General features: G+C 40.6%; 1 protein-coding gene across 1 annotated transcript in view; it reads right to left on the reverse strand.

Moving 5' to 3' along the window:
* SORCS3 (sortilin related VPS10 domain containing receptor 3) overlaps positions 1 to 27,678 on the reverse strand; it is a 590,518-nt gene that overhangs the window by 23,347 nt on the left and 539,493 nt on the right. The window contains exons 17-20 of the mRNA XM_059173261.1: positions 18,586 to 18,699; positions 15,407 to 15,578; positions 12,905 to 13,091; positions 6,567 to 6,700 (exon numbers count right to left, since the gene is read on the reverse strand). Of these exons, the coding sequence (XP_059029244.1) occupies positions 6,567 to 6,700; positions 12,905 to 13,091; positions 15,407 to 15,578; positions 18,586 to 18,699 (607 nt within the window). The remainder of the gene's footprint in view (positions 1 to 6,566; positions 6,701 to 12,904; positions 13,092 to 15,406; positions 15,579 to 18,585; positions 18,700 to 27,678) is intronic.

Here is a 27,678-nt window from a genome sequence, read left to right on the forward strand (position 1 = left end):
GCAACTAGAGCTCTCATATGTTCTTTGGTGGGATATAAACTTAGGGAGAAGTTTAGTTTTACAAGAAATTGCAATAATTTTTCCCCAAAAAGTACCATCTTATATTTTATGACTTAGCAATTGCAGTCTTGAGAATTTAGTCAAGAGAAAAGAAAATATATGTCCACAAACAAACACAAATGTTCATGGAAGCTTATTCATAACAGCCCCAAACTGGAAATAGCCCAGGAATTCATTAACAGGAAAAAGAATAGTATATCCATACAATGAACATAAAAGTTAAAAAATGATATATACAACAGTATGTATATGGATAAATCCCAAAACTATAAGAACTGAAAGAAGGCTTACATGAAAGAATTCATACGGTATGATTTTATATATGAAGTTCTAGAACAGGCAAATCTAATCTAAGATAGAAAAAAAAGGAGTGGTTGATTTTGAGGCTTGGGGGTGAGTATTGACTGAGAAAGGCAGTGAGAGAACTTTCTGGAGTGGTAGTAGTATTTATTTTGGTATAGATATTTTGACAAGAGTTTGTGTTACACGTGAATGCCTTTGTCAAAACTCAAAAAGTGCACACTTCAGATGTATGCATTTAATCACTCATACCACCATGGGGAAAAAAGTGATAGGAAATACTGAACCCTAGTTAATGATTTGCAAGCTGAAGCATTTAGCGCCAAATATACTGGTGTCTAAAATTTTGAAGTGAGTGAAAAAATTAAGATTAACTGATGGATAGACCGAAGGACAGATAACCAGACATGTGATAAAACAAAAATAATAAAGGTTAATGGCAGACTACAGGTCGTATATAGATGTTCACTGTAAAATTATTTCAACTTTAGTGTATGTTTGAAGTTTTCCATAATAAAATGTTGGGACAGAAACATGAAAGAAATAATCAATGTGATTTCATTTTTCCTGATTCCATGAATGACTCTGACCATGACTATATTCCATTTTGGTCTCCTGCCATCCCTGCTGTCATCGCCACACCTCTCACCACCAGGCGTTTTTCTCCCTTAACAGTTATCTTTTCATGAAACCTTCACAAATTCCATGACATCTTCTTCAGCTCTCACTGGCCCATATGCCTCCCGTTCTTTACACACTTTTGGAGCCTTAGACTTGGGTAGTTGGTACTCTTCTAGGCAAAGGCAACACTTTTTAAAAAAAAAAATTTTATTTATTTACTTGAAAGAAAGAGAGAGAGTGGGGTAGGGAGGGGCAGAGCAAGAGATAAAGAGAGAATCATAAGCAGACACCCCCACTAAGCATAGAGCCCAGTGCGGGGCTTGATCTCACAACTCTGAGGTCCTGACCTGAGCTGAAATCAAGAGTCAGACACTTAACCAATGAGCCACCCAGGCACCCTTAAAGGAATCTCTTTTGAGAGAAGTGGAATTCTTCTTGTCCCTGAAGATTTGTACTTCTCTCCCTTGGGCTGCTTCCCTAGGAGATCCAGGAGCCAAACACAAGGGTACAGGGCGGTAAGACAAAGGGGGTGCCATCTATGGTGGGAGGGAGTGTGTCATCCAATCAGACAGTTAGGGCTCTGAGTTATGCCAAATAGTGCTGAATGGGAACACACGGTTCTCAGGTGGCAGGTCACAGGATTCCATGCTAGGGAAGAGATAGGAGCTAATTTTGTTTTCCAAATTGCCTTTGTTTTTCATCAATTGATATGCTACCATGGCTGATTTCACCTTCCTTGCAAAGCTGGAACACTCAACAGGATTCCTGGATTCTTCGTTGGCCACCAATATCTAGGGTGTAATGCTAAATTAAATCAAGTGTTGTAAGGTTCATTTACTAAATCTATTAGGCAAGCAGACACATTTATTAAGCCAGACCTCTGTTAATCCAAGCAAATTGGCCTTTCAGAGCTCGACAAATCCAACCGGCAGCTGATTGACTTCTCTGTCTCTGTGCTTTGTCCAAGCTGCGGGGCCAGCCCACGGTAAGACCCCTTGGAATAATATACCTCATTCCCTGCCTAGGTTGTGGGTTACATCCCTGCCCACAAAATTCCCTTACTGCAACAGGTCACATATTATGCACTGAACACAAAGAGATATCAACAAAGCTCAGGGTGACTATTTAGTTATAAGATTTCCACTTGACTAATTGAACAAGGAGCTTCAGGGAAATCTTTGGATGCAGCCTACACCATTTTCCCAGACGCTGTAAGTCAAGTTAATATTGAACATTATAAAACCTCCACAATTTAAATGTATACCTTGATAAAAGCTACCATTCCCAAATTGGACAGACTATGCAATCACTAGGCTTGCCTTACTTAAAGCCTTCAGCAGATTATACAGTTACATGTAAAAAAGCATTTACCAGATGAAGTCGAAAAGGCAGGATACATAGTGGCAGATATACTATGATTAGAACTATGTAAAACAACCTGAAATATATACAAAGACCAAAATGGAGTAAAGCAAAAGAGGATCTATAGGTGTGTTATGGCTATGGGATTAACTGGAAAATTCATAGGGAAAAAAATCCCCTCAAACCTTCACACACACACACACACACACACACACTCAGACATATCAAAAGCTCTCTCAAAAGTCTAAAGAATCACTGTCAATGAATCTGGTTCTATCTTCTGTCACCCCATCATAAATATGAACTTCAAACAAAAAGCATCATTTATGCCATTCAAAGCCATCTGTTATGTGTCCCCCCCTACCTTCCAGTTCTTTCTTCTTTCTCTAAATCTATGCCCAAATGAATCCTCAGTTTTGTCTGTATCTGTCTATACAGAACACAACCATGTCTTACCTTTCCATACAAATCTCTTTTCCCTCCTCTGTCTCAATTCAAATGTTTTTCAACACCAGGTTAAGACCAACTTCATCCATGACTCACTCCATGATCAGCAAGGTGTGCATCCATCACCACTGAGGCAGCTTGACTGGGCCAGTAACATTACATTCCTACCATCATACAACTTCAGATTCTCAAACAGATTATTTCTTAAAGGAAACAAATGGAATTTACCCTGATTTGTATTTCTCACAACGTCTAGCCCAAAACATGGGCTCTTGAAAAAGATCCACAGAGCTACTGATGCAAATTCACATCTCTCCTGATCAGTTTGTTGGCATGTGAGACTATTATTGAATTTTAGGAATGTTCACTTTCTTCTGTTTACTTATACATCACACTTGCTCATCATCCTTGCATTTGTGTCCATCATGCCTTCTCATTTGGACTATAACCTCCTTGAAGGTAGGGACAATGTTATATGAGCTCCTCTAGTCTGGAGAGCACCAAGTAAAGGGCTCGATATAACAGTTTGGGTAAATTAATTCTTTTTGAGAACTTGATTTAATTCAACCATCTGGGTGAACCTGCCCAATTCTCTTAGTCACAAGACACACACACACTCATAAAACATTACTTTCCAAGGTTATTAGCCTAAGTGTTTTCTCTGAAAAATGGGATAATTTCTCCATCAGTAATGTTCTAATGATTAAATTAAATAATGTGTACAAAGAGCTTTCTACAAAGCAGAAGTAGGAATAAATGCTCCAAATTAGCTCCTTTTACAGATCAGTTTGCTAGTCAAAGGGAACTAAAATAGCTCCAAAATCAGAGAGCTCACCAGAATACTCAAAGATACTCATTAATTTGCCAGCCAAATATGGTGCTCATTGGACCAGTTATTGGGCAATGAAATCACCTCAGTGTGTATCTGGTATGGTGCTGGCAAAGAGCACTGAAAATATACCTCCTTCACTGAACCAAATGACCACTCTCAGAGGTGGGAAAGAAATCTATGGAACCCAAGTCAGACACACCATTGAGATGTAGATGCCATTGACGCAAATGATGAGCTCAACAGTGACTAATATTTTCAAGTGCTTAGATTCTAAGCACATCTAACTTACTAATATTTACTATTCCTAATTATCATTTGCTTACTGTTAGTTACTAATAGTTACTGCTATTATTATTCTAGCATTATAATGACCAAAACCAAGGTTCAGAGAAATTACATGACTTGATTAAAGCCATATGCAAAAAGGAATCTGAGTCTGGACTGCGACCCAGACTCATCCTATTTCAAAACTACTCTATGCTGGGTATTTGAGCAACACTTCATGCTCAAGCTTAGAGATGGAAATTCCTAACTGAAGGAACACTCAGGTCATCACCACATCAAACCAAAACAAACCAAACCAAAAACAAACTATAATGTCAATCAGTAATTTAAAATTTTCTGTTTTAATATGGCATAATATAGATAAGCTAGAGAGATATTTGAAATAAGAACTCAGTGATGTTCATGGATTCAACATTAGTATCCTTGCTCTACAGAAACAAACAAACAAACAAACAACAACAACACTGAGATTTAGATCAGATGATTTGTTCAAATGAACACAGATAATCATTAGAGAAGCAGAAACTTGACTCTGCAGTCCCTTTATCCACTTCTGTGTTTATTTATCAAAGATACTAATCTAGTAAGGGTCTTCAAATTCAGATCTTAGAATACTCAAAGAGAGAAAAAATAAAAGGGGAAAAATGGCACGGTAAAGAAATGCTGTGTCTCTAGCTCCTCGGGGTTTCTGAGTAAATCACTGTGTTAACAAAGGCCAAGAACTACCCTCTTTGTGCACAGCAGCCTCAGTAAAGATCACCAGGTAAATGACACTATCAGAAAAGAATTCCCTGGCTGGACAGCCAAAGTTCTCAGCAGAGAAATGAACTTAAAATTCTCTAGTTCTAATTTCTCTTCCCAAATCATTTTCTCTTTCTCGTTCACCATGTATGCCTGCCAGTGACTGAACTAGGATTTTAGGGTCTGTAACCTCCAGAAGACAAACAGATTGATGCAGCTAAAGCATCCTGGGACTGGGGGTGGAGCATGGTAGCAGGGAGTTAGGAGACCTGGCTCTACAATTAACCAGATGTTTGAACTTGGGATGCTTATCTCACACACGGAGCTTTACTTCTCTAACGTACCAAAAGGGGATCTTAATAACCAACCTTTGTATCTCTTGTCCTGGTGAACAGTAATTCCGGAAATGTAAAAGCTTTGTAACCTATACTAAGAAAGTGACTTGAAAGTGTATAGCATGAACAATGCAAATAGAAAAAGGGTCCCTTGTGTCCATAAGTGTAGTTCTTTTTTCAACCCATCCTAACTCCTAGGTTTTATATCGAAATGAAAAGCATCGATTTAGTGAGTACCTAGTGTGTGTCAGGGAGTTATATAGTATCTCAATTAGCTTTCACAACAGTCAAGATGATAAGGCATTATTCATTCCAGTTTGTGTTGAGCAAATTAAATTTTAGGTCAAATGACTTCCTCAAGCTCACATAAACCAGCAGTGTCTCTGTGACTGCAAGGTCCATGTTTACACCACCATATCATTGCTTCCCTAAGAAAGAGCAGGGGTGAACCTTCTCCCACTCCTACCATGCAGGGCCTGAAGTTCTTTTCAGTCTTCAGTCATCTCGAAACAAACAAAACCATCATTGTTCATCCCTTTTTCAAAGGAATTACTATACCAGAACTGACTATTTATTTCATTTTTCTCGAGATGTCCAGCATTTCCAAGTCTGATATGATATCTTTCTTAAATTATTTTTCAAAAATGAAAGATCATGGGGTTTCTGAATTGTTCAGTTGGTTAATCATCTGACACCTGATTTCAGCTCAGGTCATGATCTCAGCATCGTGAGATCAGGCCCTATGTCAGGCTTCCCATTCAGCACCAAGTCTGCTTGTCCCCCTCCCTCTGCTCCTCCTCCCACATGCGCTCTCAAATGAATAAATAAATAAAATAGTTTTTAAAGATTAAAAAGTCTAAGATGAGAAATGGCAATCACATCAAGAATGGCCAAGGAAAATGTAAAGACAAAACCAGGAATAGAGAAAAACATTAAGCCATTACATTTAGGGACCCTCAGCCTAACTGCTTCCAAATCCTTTTATATCAGCTTGTGCATTGTTAACACAAATGTCACCATCACCAGTAGGGAGGACGTGTCAAGTTCAGAGTCTGGCCCTCTGAGTTCCCTTCTTCAAGACTTGTCAGCATCCCCTGCCATTCCTTAAATGAACCTTGGCCTTGTAGATCACCTAGTAGGTCTTGGAGAAGGGTTCTTTGTATGAATTACCCCCTTTGATATTCATAGCCTTGTATTTAGAGAAAGAATTCACATTTCCAGATGGAGTCGCTGGGTCCAGAGATGCTAAGTGACTCCCTTAACATTATATATCTTGTGGGAGAAAGCCCAGGATTAAAAATATATATATATAAGGTAAATGAAGTTTTAAAAATATTGATTACGGAAGCAAGTTTGTGGAGCTTCTCAAGGTACTCTTTCTTCTTTCGGATCATTTGAACTTTCCCTATTATAATAATGAACCTAGTACAGAGACGAATGTGGTATCCAATTCTGTGGATTCATAGCTTCACTAAGTGCGCCCTATTATTCCCATCCCTGGTGCCCCCAACATCAACATGGCAGCTGGGGCCCAGGAGAAATCAGTACAGATCTACTCAGACATAGACCAGAAAGGGCCAAACCTTCGTGCTATTGCCGAACCACCAGAAATAGGTAAGGGTCCCCAGTTGACTGGGCCACACAACTGCACTGATGTTGACCTCCTTATTTCTTATGGCGACAAATGGCACTCGGAGATGAACGTGTTCCACGGGACCTGGGGGAACAATGGGAAACAGTGTCAATGCTTCTGTTCCTCGAATAAACAAAGTTTATCACACCCCCAGATTCTTAATCTTAACCCTTATTACCATCAACTATAATAAAACAAGGATCACAAACTCACAAATGTTGAAGTACGTGTGTGTGTGTGTGTGTGTGTGCTTGAAACAAATCACCTTGTATAATAGGGAACTCAAACCAGGCTTCAGACTTTTTGAGTGACATCTGAAATTCATTTACATCTGATGTGCCCAGCCATGAATGCTTATGAACCTCCAATCCAAGGACAAAGCTAGTTGACTAGACACTTAGCCAATAAATAGGAAGAAAAACAGCAGTCTCTTTCATTTCTGACAATTAGCCTGTATTGTGCTGTGGGGTCAGGGCATCATGTGGAGGGCTCTTCCATTATCCTCGATTGTTAATTGGTTCCATCCTCTTCAATAATCCGCCATTGTGCCTGTCATCTGCAATACTCAGTGGGTGTCATTCAGAAGCTGGCAAGGCTGTTTTACAAAAAGGAAAATGTGTATCTCCCTAAATCAAAGGAGAAACAAAGGCCATGTTCCCAAAGAATAAAAAAGCTGTTTGCAAAAAGGTGACCAAATTTCTCTTCTTTTCCCTTAGAAAACCGATACAAGTAGGGAGAGAACATGCATGAACATACCCTACCCATAATAAATGAGGTCTGTCATTTAACTCACTTCCAAAATAAAATGAGAAGAGGAAAGAAAATGCTGATGTGAAACATTAACATGTCAGTGTCACACTCTGGGAGGGAGATGAGATGTTATTTTTCAACTTCTCCTTTCTCCCCTCCTTTCTTTTCTCTCTCTTTTCCTTCCTTCCTTCTCCCTTCTTAACTTTTCTTATATCCCTCCTACTTAACCAAATCAAATGAAAGTATTCGAATTAGCTGTTCCCACGCTGCTAGTACATAGTTTCCATTATGATAGCGCTGATGTGCGAACATGGCTAAAGGTCAAGACTGAAGTCCACACGTCTCCTTCGCCTGGGGGCCCCTAGTTCTTCTCACAGGTGGGACATTTTCCTGACCACTCAGTCTTCACTATTTACATCATGGGTCACTCTGGGGACAGCTCAGTTTAAAGGGAAGACGACAGATGGCTTCTTCTCATTTCTGGTCTGGTTTAAATTTAGCTGTATGATCTTTTCCTCTATCTTCCAGAGCCGTGATACTACACAGCCCATTACTGCATCCCCTGCCTTCCTTATAAGAATAAAAACATATGACTAGGACGTACGGATGTTAAAAGTACTATAGCATTAGATTTGGGTTGTCACTGTTTCTACCATCACCATTGCCACTATCACTGTCTCCGTGTATCATTGGGTGGAAGTCCCTCAAAGACAGTGGGAGTTCGTCTGACTCTCGCTGTGTTGTAGGTAAATATATGCTGGGGGAGAAGATGTTGGGACAAAGACTGATGTTTAAGTGAAGGGAGCAGCCTGGTCGGCTTGGCCCTGTCCACACTGCATTTTTCAGAACAAGCAGCAAGTGTTTGAGAATCTGTGTATTTACCACCTGGGAATAATCTGTGCCTACATCATCTCTCTGACCACAGACAGATGACCCTGAAGGTTTCTCCCAGCAAATAATTTCTTTTAGCAAATCATTTTAACCTTGTTGCTTCAGAAACACATTTGGCTGAAGGGTTAGTTATTTTCAATAAGAAATTCTGCTCAATTATTTTTCTATGATTTGATTGTTCGTGAAACAATAAAAAATGAAACACAAGGTATGAGTAAACACTGGCTCCTTTTGTGACTTTATTTACTCATTTGTAGGACCTTATGTGATTTATCTTTCTTTGTTGTTCGTGTTTTGCTGATCCGTGAGGAAGAGAACAAGACAGCAGGAAGGAGCCCCTGACCAGCCATGTCCTGGCAGGAAGGCGAGAACTTTGTGTCTTACAAGAACACCTCAGAGACTTTCTTGGTGCCCAGATGCAGAGCTCATTCCTCCCCTGCTGGGAAAAGGGTGCTTTACGCTTAAAGTGAAAATTCCTGTTATTTCTCTTCTCAAAATGCATGAAGCTCCTTCACCTGCCAGCTCTTCAGAACCCCGGGCCTTTCCTCAGTTAAGTGATGATGCTGCTAATGTCTTGTAGCCCTGGAAATTTTTCTCAGCTTTCTGTCACTCAGCGGCCTTGGTCCAGCCACACATTGTCAGGGACCTATGCCCAAAAAGATAAAATGAGATCTCCTTCTGCCTAGACTCATGCCAAACAAAAGGATAGGGCTTCCATGAATTGGCACTCCATACAAACAGGTATTCCAGCTTTAAGACAAGCGTGTTTGGCTAAATAGAATCTCAAGGAACAACAACATGTAACAGCTTTTTAGGGCAAAGAACCTGAGACAGAAGCTCCAGGCTTCAACCTAGGGACGAACACACCATAGAACAGGGAGAAGAAAGCTGAGGGGATTCAAGAGAGACCATAGAAAATGTCTAAAACCCTGTCAAATAGTGCTCTTTTTGATAAAAATCTAATAATCTGTGTGAGATTGGTTATTATGGGTGGCTAACAACTACTTTTGTTAGCTAATGGCCCAAGGTGAGGCCAAGAGCAGTTTCCACTATAATAACTGTCTGGTAAATGCAGCCATGATTGATGTGGAGGGAATTATGAGCATGATAAAAGTTTCAAGGAACATTTCCTCCTTCAAGCACATAACCCACAGTATAAATCGGTTCCTAGCTGTTGTATTTTTTGCCACTAAGATACACTGGGCTTTACACCTGTCAGGCAGGTCCACTATTGGTGGAATTAGGAATATGGGTGGGGAAGGTGGTTGGGAGAGAGGAAAGTAAATTTTCTCTCTTTGTCTTCATTTTTAAATGCAGCAGTAGCATCAGACAGAAAGTTAGTGGGTAGTATTTAGTAATTACTATAACAGGCCACATTCATCATGAGCCAAGCTGGGTGTAAGTGGCATTTTGTACACTGTGCAGGAAAATGTTAACATAGACCTGAAATTGTCATCCTTAGAAAATCTTGTATGCAAAACTGGTCCTTGCTAGCACCTGGAAACTTGGCTTTGAGAGTATTTCCAGTCAACATTTAACTGATAAGAGTGGTTCACTATGCCTAGACTATTTATATCAACAATATGGTTTATTCTAAATACATACTTTCCTTGAGATGTCTGGAATTCTGGCAGACACTTGGCAGAGAATGCCTACTTGACTAGTCCTCAATACAAACCATGGGTACCCTATGACCCAGCAATTGCACTACTGGTTATTTACCCCAAAGATACAGATGTAGTAAACAGAAGGGGCACCTGCACCCTAATGTTCTTAGCTGCAATGTCCACAATAGCCAAACTGTGGAAGGAACTAAGATGCCCTTCAACAGATGAATAAATAAAGAAGATGTGGTTTATATATATAATGGAATATTACTCAGCCATCAGAAAGGATGGATATCTACCATTTACATCAACATGGATAGGACTGGAGGGTAGTATGCTAAGTGAAATAAGTCAACCAGAAAAACATAATTATCATATGGTTTCACTCACGTGTGGAATATAAGGAATAGTGCGGAGGACCATAGGGGAAGGGAGGGGAAAATTAATGGGAAAAAAATCAGAGAGAGAGAGAGACAAATGATACGAGACTCTTGACTCGGGGAAATAAACTGAGGATTAAGAAAAGGGATGTGGGGGGCGCCTGGGTGGCTCAGTGGATTAAGCCGCTGCCTTCGGCTCAGGCCATGATCTCGGTGTCCTGGGATCGAGCCCCGCATCGGGCCCTCTGCTCGGCGGGGAGCCTGCTTCCCCCTCTGTCTCTGCCTGCCTCTCTGCCTACTTGTGATCTCTCTCTCTGTCGGATAAAATAAATAAAATCTTTAAAAAAAAAAAAAAAAAAAAAAAGAAAAGGGATGTGGGGGGTGCCTGGGTGGCTCAGTGGGTTAAGCCTCTGCCTTAGGCTCAGGTCATGATCCCAGGGTCCTGGGATCGAGTCCCGCATCAGGCTCTCTGCTCAGCAGGGAGCCTGCTTCCTCCTCTCTCTCTGCCTGCTTCTGTGCCTACTTGTGATCTCTGTCAAGTAAATAAATAAAATCTTAAAAAAAAAAAAAAAAGAAAAGAAAAGGGATGTGGGTAGGGGGAATGGGATAACGGATGATAGGCTTTAAAGAAGGCACGTGACATGATGAGCACTGGGTGTTGTACTCAAATGATGAATCATTGAACGTTGTATCAGAAATTAATGACATACTATAACTTGGCCAGTTGTATTTAAATTTAAAAATTAATTAATATAAAAACAAAACATGGGTACTGAGTCTCTAAGGAATTTCTCTGGTAAATAGCCCTCCTCACATATTCCTGGAACTCCTTGCTAGAGGAATTACACATGTCTTGTGTGACACCATGGGGAGGAGGGCACAACTGGTTTCCTCCAGACTTTGCCCCATGGCCCTTTTCCCTTTGTTGATCTTGCTATTTCCCCTGTAATAAATCAGAGTCTGAGTATTATTATATGTAGAGTCCTATGAGTCTTTTTAGTGAAGCAAAAACATGAGGGTGTGATCTTGGAGACCCCTGAGCCATACATATAATCCAATCTGATTCTCATAGCTTCCTTATAACCTAAGTACTAAGATGAGGAATCAGAAGTTTGTAAAGAGTACAAAATTTGACCAATATTATATGTTTAACAAAGGCATATGATCAGATTTCAAACAGAGGTCCTGTTGTTCTAAACTCTGGCTTATGAATACTTGGGACACCACCTGCCTGGGTTTTTGACCTGGTGTTTCCTACACAAAATGAGTAGAGTTGGTAGAGCGTGGCCCCTCGTTCTAGTAGCACCTGGCCTCCCCTACCAGAATGCAAGCTCTTCCAGGCCCAGGCCATTCATGTCTGTATTGTTGCTTCCCCAGGTCCTTGCAGAGTGCATATATATATCAACAGACACTTGTTGAATAAACTAGTAAATAATTGGGTGCTTTATTTATAGTCCCTATTTGCTGTAATAAGAGCCCCATGAGGCAAAGTACCAGTTAGAATTAAGCCATTTTAAAGTTGGAGTTCATAAGACCCACAGAAGAAAAAAATTTATCTCATGGCCATGTAGCCTGGCATCTCTAGGGACAGAACTGATCTATAATCTGGGTGTCCTCTTATGCATATCCCCTCCCACCATCCTTGTGATACAACTAGGATCAAAATGCTAGGAGACTAGGTGGTTTACAGTTTTCCAGAAACCTTTTAAATGTGGGTTGTTTATATAGTGGAGTTTGTTGTCACTGAGCTAGAAGTACTCCTTGTATTCACTTAGACCCTTTTAAATATACATTTCACCATAAGTAGCATATCACTCCCAAAACATCATGGGGTATATAAATTATAACTATGGAATCCTTTAGGCTCATGAATATCACTGATAAAGGCATAGGAAATCAATACAAGACTCATAAGCATATGTCTTGACCCAACATTCTAAAATCATACTATTTAAGTTCTAGTGTACATGACTGAAGTCCCAGGATAGCAGACACACAAAATGTATCCCCAACAAAGTAGTTTAGAACTTCAGCTGTTGTTTGGTTTGTGCCAAGCAATGGTCAATAGCAGTGAAATATATTCTAGAACAAAAACAAAAAAAATGGAGAGTCTTTAGAATTGTTCATAATAGGAATGAACTTGCAGTAACCTTGTATGTAAGAATTAAGCTCTTTTTTGTGTTCAGTACTACATTTAAAAAATCTAAACATGTCTCTTTAATCCTTCTTTGGGTCTTCCAACAGAGATTAAAAACTTCCTTTGATTTGGGCTGCCTTCACTCATAGCAGATTGAAAGTGAACTTGTGACTGTGAACCAGATGAGTTTCTTCTTCTTAGATCCTTATGAGTCTCTAAAGCAAAGGGAAGGGACTTTGACCTGAATGTGTATCTGCCTGCGTACACTTCCATCAGTACACAGTGAAACTGAAAAGAAAAGCCCAGTTGGCAATGTTATCCCAACTTGCAAAATAATCTACTTCAGTATCAGAAAACTGAAACATGGATGAGCACACATCTATTTCAGTCTTTCAAGTTGGGTCATTACTTGGTGTAGTAGTCACGCCAAATCTAGTCTCAACTCTGCGTCCTAGAAGTCTGTGGACAGCGGGAGTTGTCCCCTGGAAGGAGCATAAGAAAGAAGATGGGTCAGATTACTTACAAACCACATGTAAGAAGAGGACAGCAGTGTCCGAGCCCAGGTTGTTCTCTGCATAGGCCGTCACCTGAAAGATTCCTGCACTCTTGTAGACATGCTTGATGCCATCCTCGATGGGGCTGAAGTTAGCATAGGACACAGCAATTCCATCCCCAAAGTCAAGCTGGATGTTTGTCCTTTGGAGATCACCCTGAATGGGAGGAACAGCAGTTGGCCAGAGCTCATTGACATGGTCAGGTCTGACTCCTTTTGGATGCTTGGTCCTGTGTCTTCAGCATCACTCTTCTGGGGACCCAGAGCCACTCCCAGGAGGCTGAAGTACCCTCAACACAATTAGCAATCAGACCCTTATCTGATATCTAGCAGGCACTATGGGCAGTACTATGGACCTGTTATCCCTGCATACCCAAGCTTGGGGCAGCCTGAGCTGGTTGAATGGGCACTAGGGGATAGCATAAAGCCTCTAGGGAGCTCTGGAGTGGGAAGGCCGAGGCATTCCCTGGCTCCCTCACACACTTGGTTGAATTACTTCTCTCCTGTGTCAAAATCATAACAACAGCAATAATAGTAACAGCTGACACTTAAGAAATTTCTTTCCAGTTCCAAGTAATTAAGCTCACAACTTTATAGTGCAAAAAGCATTACTTCCCCATTTTACAATTGGAGACAAAAAGAAATTAAGTAAGTAGACCCAAGTTACACAGCTAATAGTGGAAGAGATAAGTTTTGAACCCAGGCAGTCTGGTTTCAACATTGATGCTCTCAATTATATTGCTATAATTATAATTGTTTCATGTTTTGAGATTTATTATTATATTCTAAGCATTATGCTAATCACTTAACACATACGCTATACAACACTTTCAAAATAAGTCTGTGAGATAGGATGGTTATTCCCAGTCTAGACATGAATCCTGCTTACCAGTCAAAATTACATCTGTACTCTGTTGACCTTGGATTTCCCTAAACCTGCCTACACCCCTCTTCCCTGAAGCCTTTTCCACCATCACAGCTCACCGATCTCTGCTTTTGGAAGACCAAGAGCCCCCCGGCTGCATGGGGCATGGGTTCAGGTGAGTACATCTTACCATCCCAAGCTAATACTTGGCTTCTTAAGAGGTGATGTTGAACTCCACCCTTCTTTGTTCCTCCTCCCACTATAGTAGGTCACTGACTTTGGATAAATGCAATTCAACCTGACCACAAAACAAGGATCCCTAGGTAAAAAAGAAGAATCAGCTCCCTCTATTTACAAAGAGGGTTGATGGACTAAAAAGGGATACACATCATTTTGGAATTACGAGCCAATCCTCCTGTCCAGTGAATGTGCACGGATCACAGTTTCATGTTCTGCCTCATCCCCCATGGCAATCCAGATGTGAGTGAAATATTGATACGTGCTCCCTTGCCCCCTGCACAATGTTGACTACCCTTGAGTTTATGAATATAAACTGAAGTGGAAATGAACTGGAGGCAATTCAAATGGATAAGATCGTGGCTTTTCACATCCATTCAAGAGAAGGTTTTTATAATGCTGGTCCTGGAAACTCCCTAGTGGAAATGTGATAATGACCTCCCCTGAATCTTAAAGTCCTTTAATTCAAGCCCCCAATGTGGGTTACTACTGAAGAATCTGTCAACCCAGGATAAGGAACCTTCACCATCCTGTTCAGTATGGGCCAGACTTTAAAGGTTTCTAAAGTATTCACATTTGGGAAAAAAAAAAACTGGCTTGCTTTGGTCTCTTTCCAAGATCTGAAGAGCACAGAGCAATTTGCATACAAATTTAGAGGGCTTTGTAAATCAGGCAAGCTTTCTTGCCCCACCACCTCAACAAGGAGTGCCTGAAAAACTCCTTGGTTTGGGAAAGAGATGAAATAGCTCATGTAGGGAGCAAGAAGCATAAGACAGAGCTATTTCCATCCTGAAATGAATGAATGCAGGCTGATTTTACTGCCCCGATTGCAAAAGACACAAAAAAGTGAAATAATGGAGCAACTAGCTGATAGAAAAGCAACTAATGTGACATTCTCTATACAAATAAGTTTAAAGGATGGCAATGATCTTCCCCCACACTCACACTCATACTTTCAAGACCCTTTGAAAGCCCTATGGGCTTTTTTAATCAGGGGGATTTAAGGGTTAGAATAAAACAAAAGAGGCTCTGGGAGTAACAGAAAAAAAAAGAAAAAATAATTCCATTCTTCTGGCAGATTTAGACTATATGGTCCTCTGGTGATAAACATTCCTTCAACAAAGCAGACCCTTAGGGAGGACCTCAAAGAATATATCCAGACCCACATCCTCCAGACACAAATGGGCCACCTGGAGCCTAGGTCCATGATGCGGGATGAAGGGACGAGGTCCCTGAATATCTAAGCCTTCTTTCACTCCGTGTGTCTTCTCACCATTGACTCTGGAATCGGGCCTTATGGGGACACGTGATCTTTTTCTTCCCTCTCTGGAAAGTGAGTTAGGACCTTAGAGACCCAGGACAACACCAACCTCCTCCATGAGGATGATGAAGGTCGCGTTATGCCCTTGCTCTGCCACCAGGCGTCCGTCAGTTGTCACCACATGGAGGCCACGAGGGGCTTTTCCGGGACACATCTGGGCCTTGGCCGTGTACTTCTCCCGCAGCCCGTCCGTGCAGTTGTTGGACACAATCCGCCGGTACCTGAGGAGTATTGACAGTTGTCCGTGGTGGGGGGTACGTGTGTGTGCGTGTGTGCGTGTGTACATGTGCACAGGTTAGAAAAAGAGTGCAAGAAAACCAGACTGAGAGATGTTTCACACAGTGGCTCCTAAAAACTGAGTCTCAACTAACAAAGCTGAGGAACTGTTATCCCTCCATCTGAGGAAGAGCAGCTCTTTAAACATTATTATTGATCCTACCTGGTGAGCCACGGATCAGATCAGTGTCTAAACCAGCCAAGAAAAATCAATGCCTGACTCACAGGTGCGTTGGAAGGAGGTGAAGCCACTGGACTAGCGGAGCAAGAAAAGCAGGTGTTCCTTTCTGTGAGGGAGGGCCTTGTTGGTATTTCCCTAAGGCCGTCTCCAGCTCTCTCTGTAGCTCAACAGCAGCGAGAAGGTCAGACCCCTCACTCTGATTCATTGGGAAGCCTCTTCCTGCCTTCCCTCTACCCCCAGGACATCAACCCATCCTTTCGTACATACTAGTCCTGGCTCCGGAGCTACTGGGCTATTTTATAGCCTCTTTTCTCTTCTTGCTAATATTTCACTTCCCACAAATGCCAGATCCGAAGCACGTTGCTCAGAGAAGTTATTAGCAGGGGAAACCTCCCTACAAAGCACTGTAGCTTTTTAGAACAAGGGCCTCTTTGTGCATAGTGAGGACACATCACGTCACTTGACTACTGATCTGAGCATGGGAAGTTGAGCCAATGGCTTGTCCACCATCCTGACCTGTAGGACGGACATTATTTCCACTATCTATAAGGTGTCATGTAATCAATCTTCTGGTAAACCCGCATAATATAAATGCACCACCACCATCATCATATCCCATCTTCTTTTACCCTATATGTCAGGAGTAATTAACCCAACCATCCACGTTGCCTTCTTCTGATAGCCCTTCAGTTGAAGGCAGACAAAACAAAATCTTTTATGAATGACATTTATCTTCCACTATACCTAATATTCTTCCTGATCCTTTCTCTACTTCCCACCCCCCAAAAACTGCTGAACTACCAGCCCTACATCTCTATCCCAAGATCTCAGGAGGATGTTAAGCAAATGTTGTGTGTAGTAACTGCCTCAGATAGAATTACAACATATCCCCTTGTAGATACATATTATTTTTAATTGCCTGCTGAACTCATAATGGGTCTAGAGCTGTGCTGTCCAATACACTAACCACTTTCTACTTGTGGCTACTGAGCACTTAAAATGTGGTTAGTCTTGCATGTTGAAATGATACTATCGTGGACATATCAGGTTAAAGAAAATATACTATTAAAATCAACTTTGCCTTTAAATTTTTTTTTAATGTAGCTACTAGAAAATTTTAAATTACATCTGTGGCTCATATTATAGTTCTTTTGGTCAGTACTACTCTACACCATCAAACTTCTGTGATCAACATATACTTTTTTGCTGACTTCTAGTCATTTACCAGATATTTAATTTTTACTTCTGGCAGGTATTTTGGTGGGTATCATATTCTAAAGCAAACTGGATATCCTCTACTCTTCTTCTTCAACCTCAATTGGCCAGCTGGTTGACAACTATAAGCCTATAGTCAACTATAGTTGACAACTATATAAGTAATATAAGCCAACATTTAAGCAAACTAGAGATGTGTGTAGATATTTGCAGTGAGTCTTTTGAAAAAATACAAACTGTCCTTCCTTTTAATCTCCCTGATTTATTTGGTTGACTATTTGGGATTTTACCTTATTTGGAGTTATACCTAAGTCACTTCAAACTGGGTATACCTAAACGTGTCACATGATCATAAGAGATGTTGAAATGTAATTTGGTGGCCTAGCTGACCACCTGTGCCCATCATATTCCTCTTCCTCAAAGTTCATAACACTATGTTTTCTGATACTGTATCTCTAAGTTCATGCTGCTGGATCTGTAATGTGAATGGCTTCAATGCCTGAACCCGACATTTACAATAAAATTACATTAAAAGTGCTTAAGCCCCAGCTCAAGGCCCAGCAACAGTCCCCTAGAACCAAATATTGAGCTAAAAATTCTTGGTGGTAGCTTACAGCACTCAGTACATCTCTTCCATCGCTTTTTTTTTTTTTTTTTAACCCTCTGAAGACATCACTTGAGTAGACAGTACCTACCAACCAATATTTTATAACCAGAGAAGGTAAAAGTACTGAGATGGTGAGTAACCTATGTGAAATGGCAGAATACCCATTGAAGGAGTTGAGGCTGGAGTCCAGAACACCTTTATCCTCTGCTACTCAAAAGAGTCGTCCCAGGACACCAATGATAACATTTCTGGAGCTTCTCAGAAATGAGGAATCTCAGTCCCAGCCCAGATCTACCAAATCAGAAGCTGCATTTTAACAAGACTACTGGGTGATTCATAGCACATTAAAATCTGAAAAATGCTGTCTCAGATCACCGATCCATTTTCCAACTCTCTTCCAGCAAAGGAGAGCAGAAGACAAGAAGTCTTTAAGGCAATATTTTTTCAAACACCTGAATAATTGTAAGTGAGCAGGAAGAGAAACACACACGTCATTGGGCCATTAAAGAAAGTGTGGGGCTTGATCTTCTTATCCCAGGGAGCCCTAGAATGGGACTTTTGAATTTTTAGTTTCAGTTTCTAGCACCAGCCAGGAAGAGCCTTAGTTCATCTATCCCTGGAGAGCCCTGTAATATGTGGCTACCACTTGTATTAATTTATTTCCCTCAGGGCCCCCAAAATAAGGTGGCATCTCTTTCCAGAAGAGAAGGCCTGACCAAAACCATAGCTATGGTCTGTCAGAGGCAAATGGAAAAATGCACTGAATATAGTAGTCAGAAATCTCTTCAGATATTTCCAAAAAAGGTAAAGAACTCCTCAGCCTTTCTCAGAGGCCCCTTGTAAACAAACTCTCTATGCTCCAACTTGCTTCAACAGAAATGCTACCTTTAATGGCAATCTAGGGAAACAGAAGAATAGTGAATAGAGTTTCTTTAGGTGTTTTACTTACCCAGTGCTGTTTAGGTAGCTTTGACCAAGACTGCAGTCCTTTGATGGGGATGCTGGGTTGTACCAGAAAGCTGGGACACACTGGCTCTCTCCATGTCTCTCATAGCCATAGTCACTGTCCAGAAAATGAATATTGCTCACTGGTATAGATGCATAAACGCTAAAACACCCTCCCCCCCATACACAAACACAAATACATCCTACAGCCATCCAAAAAGCTGCAATGCATTTTTCAAATATTCCTGGCAAAGAGCAAATATTCAGACTTTGTGGATGGAGTTTTAGGTTTAGAAATAATCCTCAATCATTGGAAATTCAGTGTGCAGAAGTGTATTATCAAATGAAGATTCCAGGTTTAAAAAAGGTATTGATGTATATCCTATAGCAGGTACAGTGGCTGAAGTTGGGTATCAGGGATGCTAGAAGCTTAAAAGAATCTTCTGGATCACAGTAAAATTACTGACAGAAGTAAGTGATAATGACAACCAAGATGATTTTAAAGGTCAAGATTCATTTCTGGGTAAGATTCCACAGGTGTTATTCCAAAATTAATTTCACAGATTTTATTTTAACTTTTCCTACAAATTCTTCCTCAAACAAATATATACATTTGCATTCCTGTAAAACAAACAGCCATTCAAACTGTCTCAAATACATGTAACACAGCTCCCGTTTCCCTATAAGAACACCACAAAATCGCGGTTCTTTTCCGTGTTTTCATAAAAGCCTCGCTATAATAAAAAAGAAAGTCAGGTATGATTTCCCCTTCTTCCCTCCCATTTCAAAATGAAGAAGTAAGACCAGTGTAGAGAGGAGGGCCCCCATCTGAAATGCGAATGGTGTTTCCTTACTTCTTGGGAGTTTCATAAGGCTCCCAGATGCATAAATGTCAGGGTAGAAAAAGGTAATAAAGTAAGTATTATTGCTCTTGAAACCAACCAGAGGTCAGTGAGGGTAGCTTCACTTGGCAGGAGAATTCATGCTTCTAAGTTAAGCATCCAAGGGTTTCCTGAAACCCACAGGCCAGGCAGAACAGCCTGGACATTTGAATATTGATCCACTGAGTGTTAATGAAACATAAAACAGCAAGGAAAATCACTCTCTCCAGACCTACCCCTCCTTTCTTTTTCTGCTCCAATGTTCTTTGAGCCAAGATTTAATTAAAGCCCAATGAAAATGGAGGCAAATTTTGGTCTATGTGTGTGACTAGGGTAGGAAAGGAAAGGAGATAGGAATACAAGTTCAAGTCCATGTTTATTTATTACTCAATATGTGCACTGTCCTGGGAAAGAAGTGCAACTGTCCTTGCCCTCAAGGACTTCAAGTCTTTGGGGAGAGGGATACAACATGCCTCATATCCAACCAAAGGACATACAGCAGGAAGCAGAACATGGTGATACAGTATGAAGTGGTACCAACAAGAAGCACCAACTCACTGATGAGATTATTATATAAAATGTCCTCCCAGCGTCACCACATTCTACCTCCTCACCATCTTCCTCCACACCAGACACCCACCTGAACAATCGAGGCCAACTTTTCAACCCTCTTTGCCTCTGCATTTTTAGTCTCTGGCCTTGAAGCACTCTACCTTGTCTGTGTCTGGAAGTTTGCTAAGTATCATTCTTCAATATCTAGGTCAGATGAGGCCTTCCCTGATTTCCCAGACAAAATATTTGTGACCATAGCATGTTGGAAACATTGAAGCTACAGAGACCTCTGTTCATTTTGTTTGCCCATGTGAGAGTTCAGAACAGTACTTAGGATGTTGGGGTGCTAAATATTTACTGAGTGAATGAATACTCCAATTATGCTTAAAAGTAATCACACTAATTATGCCTCTGCATTGGGTCTATCTCTGCAGGCAGATATGAGCCCATAGTTGACCTTCTAGTGTGGACCAGAGAAAGCATCCCAAGTGTGCTACAGAGGCCTGGGCTAGAAAGGTAGCAGGCAAGACCATTAATCTCAAGAACGTATCTCAAGATATGGCATGTTTATATGAAACTGGAAGAAAAGAAGAAAGGGAGAGGTCTGTCAAGCAAATCTTTTGCCGTGCGTCCTGATCAATGATTAGAGATCTCCCAACTGGCAAGTTCACTGGGGACTTTGTAGTAGCTTGTAACTGCTCATGAGAATGGACTTAAAAGTTCAGGAATTTTGCAAGATCATTGATGGTTGTTAAACACAGCCAGTATCAAAACTTAAGTTACTTCACTCTGACCCTCTCCCTTCTCATGCTGTTTCTCTCTCTCTCTCTCTCTCTCTCTCTCTCTCAAATAAGTAAATACATAAAATATTTTTGAGAAAAGGTGGTGGGGGGCGCACCTGGGTGACTCAGTTGTTTAAGTGTGTGCCAAAGGCTCAGGTCATGATCCTGGAGTCCTAGAACCAAGTCCCATATGGGGCTCCCACTCAGCAGGGAGCCTGCTTCTCCCTCTGACCCTCTCCCCTCTCATGCTGATTCTCACTCTCTCTCTCTCAAATAATAACTAAAATCTTAAAAAAAAAAAATTAAAAGTTATTTCAAATTTTAAATAAATTATATTTGTAAGGTAGTGAACACACAGATGCCTCATGATTTTGCTACATTTATTATTATAAAAATATTGTTATATATAAAACATTATGTATTATTATTTTACCTATGCTCCTGAGGTTATTTACATTTATGTGCCTGTATGGTAGAAATACTATATAATGTTGTGCTACTGGACATCTCTTCTCAATTCTGTATTCACTAATGTTACATTGGTGTCTCAAAATCAGCCACATTTGGGGATACTTATAACAATCAGCAAATGCTACTAATGAGGGCTTACTTATTTATTTGTTCTAAGAGAGCCGGTGGTTAAATATTTACCAGCACAGCACTGAATATCTGATTTCTAAACATTGCTTATCTGTAGCAACGTTTGGGCTGTGGTGTTATCTGCACTGCTTCCAGAAAATTCCCCAGTTGCTCTATGAGCTAAAGCCATTGAATGTTCTGCTAACCCTAAGAAATATTAGTAACCTTTGAAGGAAGGGTGCCCTCCTAAACAGCTTTGGGAAGAAGAGAAATGTCTTAATGCTCCTTCCTAAATGTAACCATCTTAAGCAGTTCTGTTCAGCTCTGCTACCTGTTAGGGATGCAGTAATTTAAAAAGGTGCATCAGGCATGCTGTTTAGCCCCAAAGAGAAAAAGCAACTCATTAATATTTAATAACATTAACAGAAACATCACTGGCTGCCCCTGAGCTGTGGATTTCTTCATTAACTTCTGCTAAATGTATATTAAAATCTCATACTGCCCAACCTACCCCCCAGCTCTAGAGTTTGCATGATTTCAACAAATAAGCAGTTCCAGCTGCTGCTCCAACTTCCTGGGGAAAAGGTGTTTTTCTGTTGAATTGTGACATTTGGAAAGAATGTGCCAGAAAGTCTGATTTGCCTCAGGGAAGTATGCTGCCACAGCTTCTGCAAACACATAAGCAGTTTCCTTCCAGAAATAAGTCACCTCTGCATCTTTCTTGACTATAAAAGGGTTTAGAACTTCTAAAAAATTAGGAGGGAACGTGTCCATTTCCAGGAGATGTATGTCCTTCAAATCCCGTTCAGGGAAAAACCTTAGACGGTCTAAAGAAGGAACAGAAAACTTCAGAAATCACAAAACTTCTGCATATCAGAACTGGGAGCCACGCAGGTATTCCTTGGTCCTGATCCTCTTAGTTGGTAGGTTGGAAGGGAGAAGCAAAAGACAGGTGATATGTTCAAGATTGTACACCGCTGACAATGGCACATGGAGGTGATAATGGAGACTCCCAACCCTCGAAAAACATTTGTACACACTCATGGAGCACCCACTTAATAAAGGAGGACGTGGTCCCTGGGAAAGACATTCTGAGACTCTTTGAGGCCGCCCAGAAGTCATGGTTTCTTCTGGCCCACCTCCTGGGGCTGTCCTACTCTCAGACCATGCGCAGCCCTATTACTGCTTCACTGACCCCCAGTTCCTCCATTCTCCCATTTGGCAGTTGAGATTCCAGGAATAGTCATCCTCGGCTGTTTCTGTCTCATTTTGGGAGACAGGATCGCCTGCTGGTTTGGGATTGGACAGATAGAAATTTTTGGCAGGTGCAGAGTGAACACTCAACAAACTGGAGCAACCCCCAAAAAAACATCAGCACAAACAATGGAATAATAATGAACACCATCAGCATTTCACTAGGGCATAAGCCTAATACAGGCATAGAGAAAGATGATTACATCCATACTATTTCAGAAACTGTTTGAATAACCCAACAAACACCCCTCAGATATTTCTCCTTATCAAACCCCATGCTGGCCATCTTTCCCCATCCATCTACTCATCAACAACTCAACCCTCAACTCATTCCTCTACTCAACAGTCTCATACATCTGCATTTTCTGAGGTGCTGCCCTTATTCCTTATACTTGACAGCAAGTCTACACATAACCTGCTACAGGAAGGCTTCCACCATTACTCCAGTCTTCAACACTCTTTGCTTGCATCATCTTTGGCACTAACAGGTAGGACCAGTGCTGTCTGAAAGAACCACCTCTTCTACATCTATGCTATCCAGTATGGTAGCCACTAGCCACATGTGAGCACTAAATACCAAATGTGGTTAGTGCAACTGAAGAATGGAATGTTTAATTTTATTTCATTTTAATGCAAATAACTACATGTGACTGGTGACTACTACATTAGACAGGATTGGCCTGGATTATAGAATTTAGTACCTAGTTATATCATTATTAGCTGTTATGTTTTCTTTGAGTTCAAAATTCTGGTTCATCTTTGCCTTTTCTACAATACTCGTCTACAGAAAAAACATATAATTGGGCTCTATATGCAGAATACTTGCTGTTGGATGGATTTCAGACACATCTGCACTTATGGACAATAGCATTCCCTTATCTCTTCCCCCTCTCTTCTGCATTACCACAGGATAAACTCACTATGTGGATCTGGAACCATACTGCCCATGGAAGGAAACACCAAGACTTAGGACTCTTGGGGTCAGAATATTACGATTTTGAAGGAGTTACTTAACCTCTCTGTGTCTCCAAGTCTTTATCTATAAAAGGCCTACCATAACAGATTCTCCTTCCCGAGGCTGGTTGAGAAGATTAAGTAAGATAATCCATCTAAAGGACTTGGTGCATAGTAGGTATTGAGCAAGAGTTACTGCTGAGTGAGTGGTTGGATGAATAAGAAAAAGGAATGACTAGGCATAATTTCTGGTTCAACCTGGTTCTTGCTGAAGAAAGGTATTTGCCTCTCTCAGAAGGCAGCTCCTTTCTAGGAGCTTCATATGACTTCAGAGCAGGACCCTTAAACTCCTTTTTCTGACTACCCGCTAGTCCTTGACAAACTTAATTCTCAGGGCAGATTTATCCCTGGCTCTTCACCAGAGCCACAATGGAAGTGGCACTCTAGAATAAGCATGAAGCTGCTGACCAGAAACATCACTATTCATGCAAAAGTCATGCTTATTTCTGACATGCACTCTGGGTAGAAGAGTGCATGTTATCCTACAAATAAAGGCTTTTGAGAATCTATACAACTTCCATCTTCAAAAAAAGAAAGATATCCTCCCTTTCTGGATCCCAGGCTATACTCTTGAACTTTTCCACCAAAATGAAGACATTTACTCCATCCTTCTCATCCTCTCCTCCTACCTCCATCCATCTGATTAAAGTAGGTTACTCCCTCTCCCTGCTGTCCCTGACACCTAAAAGTTGCCTGAACCAATCAAAGGAACATGACCTGATTTGGCTTAGGCAAACAAGTAGGTAGATTGTGCGTCATAATTACTTACACTAACTGAGCCAGGCTTTTTCAGATTCTTTAGCTAATAATACTTTCTAGTAGGAAGGACCACTGAAAAGGACACAAGGCTATGAGATTGTTGCTAGGCACCGATTTCCAGCAAGGACACTGGAGACAAACAAACGATATTTGATGGAAAAACTGTATTATTAAATCAATACCTATACTTATTGACGTTCACTTAAAAACAAAACAATCTCAAATATTCAGTTCTATTGTCTATAAAAACCACTATAGAAAGACAACAGAAACTTCAGAAATGAAACTGTCTCTTCCATACTCAAAAGTAGTGCAAAAATATTCTTTAAGTCACATGATTATTTTTTGCTCTTACTCGCAGATTCTGACCACTAACCCAGCCTCAAGTCTTGTATGTTTGTTTATCCTACCTTCAACTCAAGTGGTTCTTTTTTGTTATTATTATTCAAGTAAAACTAACACAGTGTTCTATTAGTTTCAGGTACACAATATAATGATTCAATTGTATATACTTCTCAGAGCTCAACAAGATAAGTGTACTCTTAATCCCCATCATCTATTTCACTCATCCCCCCACCAACCTCCCCTCTGGCAATCACCAGTTTTTTTCTATTTTTAGGAGTCCTTTTGCCTTTTTTTTTTTTTTTCTTGTTTGTTCATTGTTTTGTTTCTTAGATTACACATATGAGTGAAATCACATGGTATCTGTCTTCTTCTGACTGACTTATTTCACTTAGCATTATACTTTCTAGGTCCATCCATGTTGTAACTGGCAAGATTTTATTCTTTTTTATGGCTGAGTAATAGTCTGTTATAAATATAGATATCCTTTATCTATCTATATAGACAGAGATATATAGGTCTAGATATATCCCATATCCCATATATATCCTCTATCTTCTCTATCCATTCAGCTATTGATGGCCATATCTCAGCTGCTTCTATAATTTGGCTATTGTAAATAATGCTGTAATAAACATAGGGGTGTGTGTATATATATATATATATATATATTTTTTTTTTCAATTAGTGTTTCTATCTGTTTTCTTCAGTTATATATCCAGTAGTGAAATTATTGCATCATATAGTAATTCTATTTTTTTTAAGACTTTATTTATCTGACAGACGAAGATCACAGGCAGGCAGAGTGGCAGGCAGAGAGAGAGGGGGAAGCAGGCTCCCCGCTGAGCAGAGAGCCCTATGCGGGCCTCGATCCCAGGACTCTGGGGCCATGACCTGAGCCAAAGGCAGAGGCTTTAACCCACTGAGCCACCCAGGTGCCCCGGTAATTCTATTTTAAAAATTTCTTTAGGAACCTCCATATTCTCTTCTACATTCATGAGATACAATTGACAGTAGAAAGACTACCTACCACATAATACTTCAAATACCACCTCCCCTCAAAATTCTATAAAGTCTTCTTGAACACCATATGCCTATTAGAATTTCAGTACCAATGGTCAAAACTACTTTATCTGAGATTGTGTTAAAGTTAACAGGACATTCCAGATTAACTTGTATCAACAGCAGTTAACCTAAGTCATTTGAGGATGAATTTTAACTTTAGAATAACTAAACTTTGGGAACTGTTTCCTCTGAAACATAGGTGACTCTAATAACAAAGACTTGTTTGATTTCTTAAGAAATAGTATGATATATGGGAGAGAACATAGGATTAGCTAGACTTGCATTCAAACTCCAGATTTCTCTGTTAGGTGATCTTAGCCAAGTAACTTTCATTCCAGATGCTCTTTTTCTTCTCATTAAAATGCCATAGTAGCAATGTTGATATTCCAGAGTGTTGGGTCCAGTTGGTACCTCTACCAATACAAGTATGAGAATCAAAGAGTACCTTGCAAAGCCTCTTTATTTTTTCCTACTTCACTCACAGATGCATTCTTTTTTTAAACAAAAGATTTTATTTATTTGACACAGAGAGAGATAGAGAGCGCACAAGCAGGGGGAACAGCAGATGGAGAAGGAGAAGCAGACTCCCTGATGAGCAAGGAACCCAAGGTGGGGCTTGATCCCAGGACCCTGGGACCATGACCTGAGCCAAAGGCGGATGCTTAACCAAGTGAGCCACCAGGCACTCCTCACAGATGCATTCTGATAGCAGTTCCCAAGGAAGAACTCAAAAATATTTTAAGCAATGCCGCCAATAATGAGTGAATAGATGACACCCAAAGGTACTACTTTGTAGACAGGACTCATTTGGATCTATAAGCTCTGGTTTACTTGGTAAAAATACCATGGGGACCACTTAACTCTGGGATACAAGATTAACAACAGCAGCAACAACAGCTACCATATGGATGTTTACACCACTAGGAGGGACCCCTTACCTACATTAATGATGTAGATTAATTCACTGACTCCTCCCTAGCAACCAGTGAGATCCCTAGCAACCAGTAGGATACAAGATCTGTATTTGTACTTTACAGCCAAGAAGGCGAAATCATAGAGATTAAGAAAATTTCCCAAGGTCAAAAACTGTGAATATCAGAGCTGGGATTTTTTTTTTTTTTTCCAGACTAGTAAATGCTAATGGAACTCCTGAAAAAAAAAAAAAATATGTTACAATTCTTCTTTCTCCATTCTGGGGTTTCCCAACAGCAGGTGAGAATCTATTACAGCTCAGAGAGACACAGGAGAAAACGTAGCTAGGCATGTGAAGACAGTGTGCCTCCAGGAGGCACAGGGACAGAAAGGACACAAGGAAGACTGAAACTCATATTCTGAATATTCAAGCTGACATCCATATGTCATGCAGCATAATTAGCAGGAACCTACTGTGTATATTGCTATGACAATTTTGCTGGATTGTGGTTAATAATTGAAAATTAGTCTTCCCAAGTGTGAAAACATCCTCTGTCTCCAAAGGGTCAGAAGTGTCACAGATAGGACGCTGACATTCAAATTCAATTCCATTTAGCGTATCCCATTGGAATGATTCTCAGTGAGGTCAAGCTTTCGAAGGCATGAGTTCAGGGATTAAGTGTGGCTAGGGAGCAGCCACAGTCTTCTAGCTGGCTCGCAGTGACCAGTTATGACCCTGGTAGAAAGTGGGGAACCACGGATGGCTTCCAGCACAAAGCAAGCTTCAGAAACAGGCTGGATGAGGTTGCTGGGTAGGAGTAGCTGTTCTGCACCCATCTGGATTTACTTCTGCCGTTCAGCACCAGAAAAGCCCAAATGCAACTCTGTCACTGCCCTTCTCTGTTTATATACTGATGCCTAAGCCCTTAGCTTTGTCTTTTAACCTGGAACTGTTTA

This window comes from Mustela lutreola, chromosome 4 (genome assembly GCF_030435805.1).
Source record: "Mustela lutreola isolate mMusLut2 chromosome 4, mMusLut2.pri, whole genome shotgun sequence".
Classification (NCBI taxonomy): Eukaryota; Metazoa; Chordata; class Mammalia; order Carnivora; family Mustelidae; genus Mustela; species Mustela lutreola.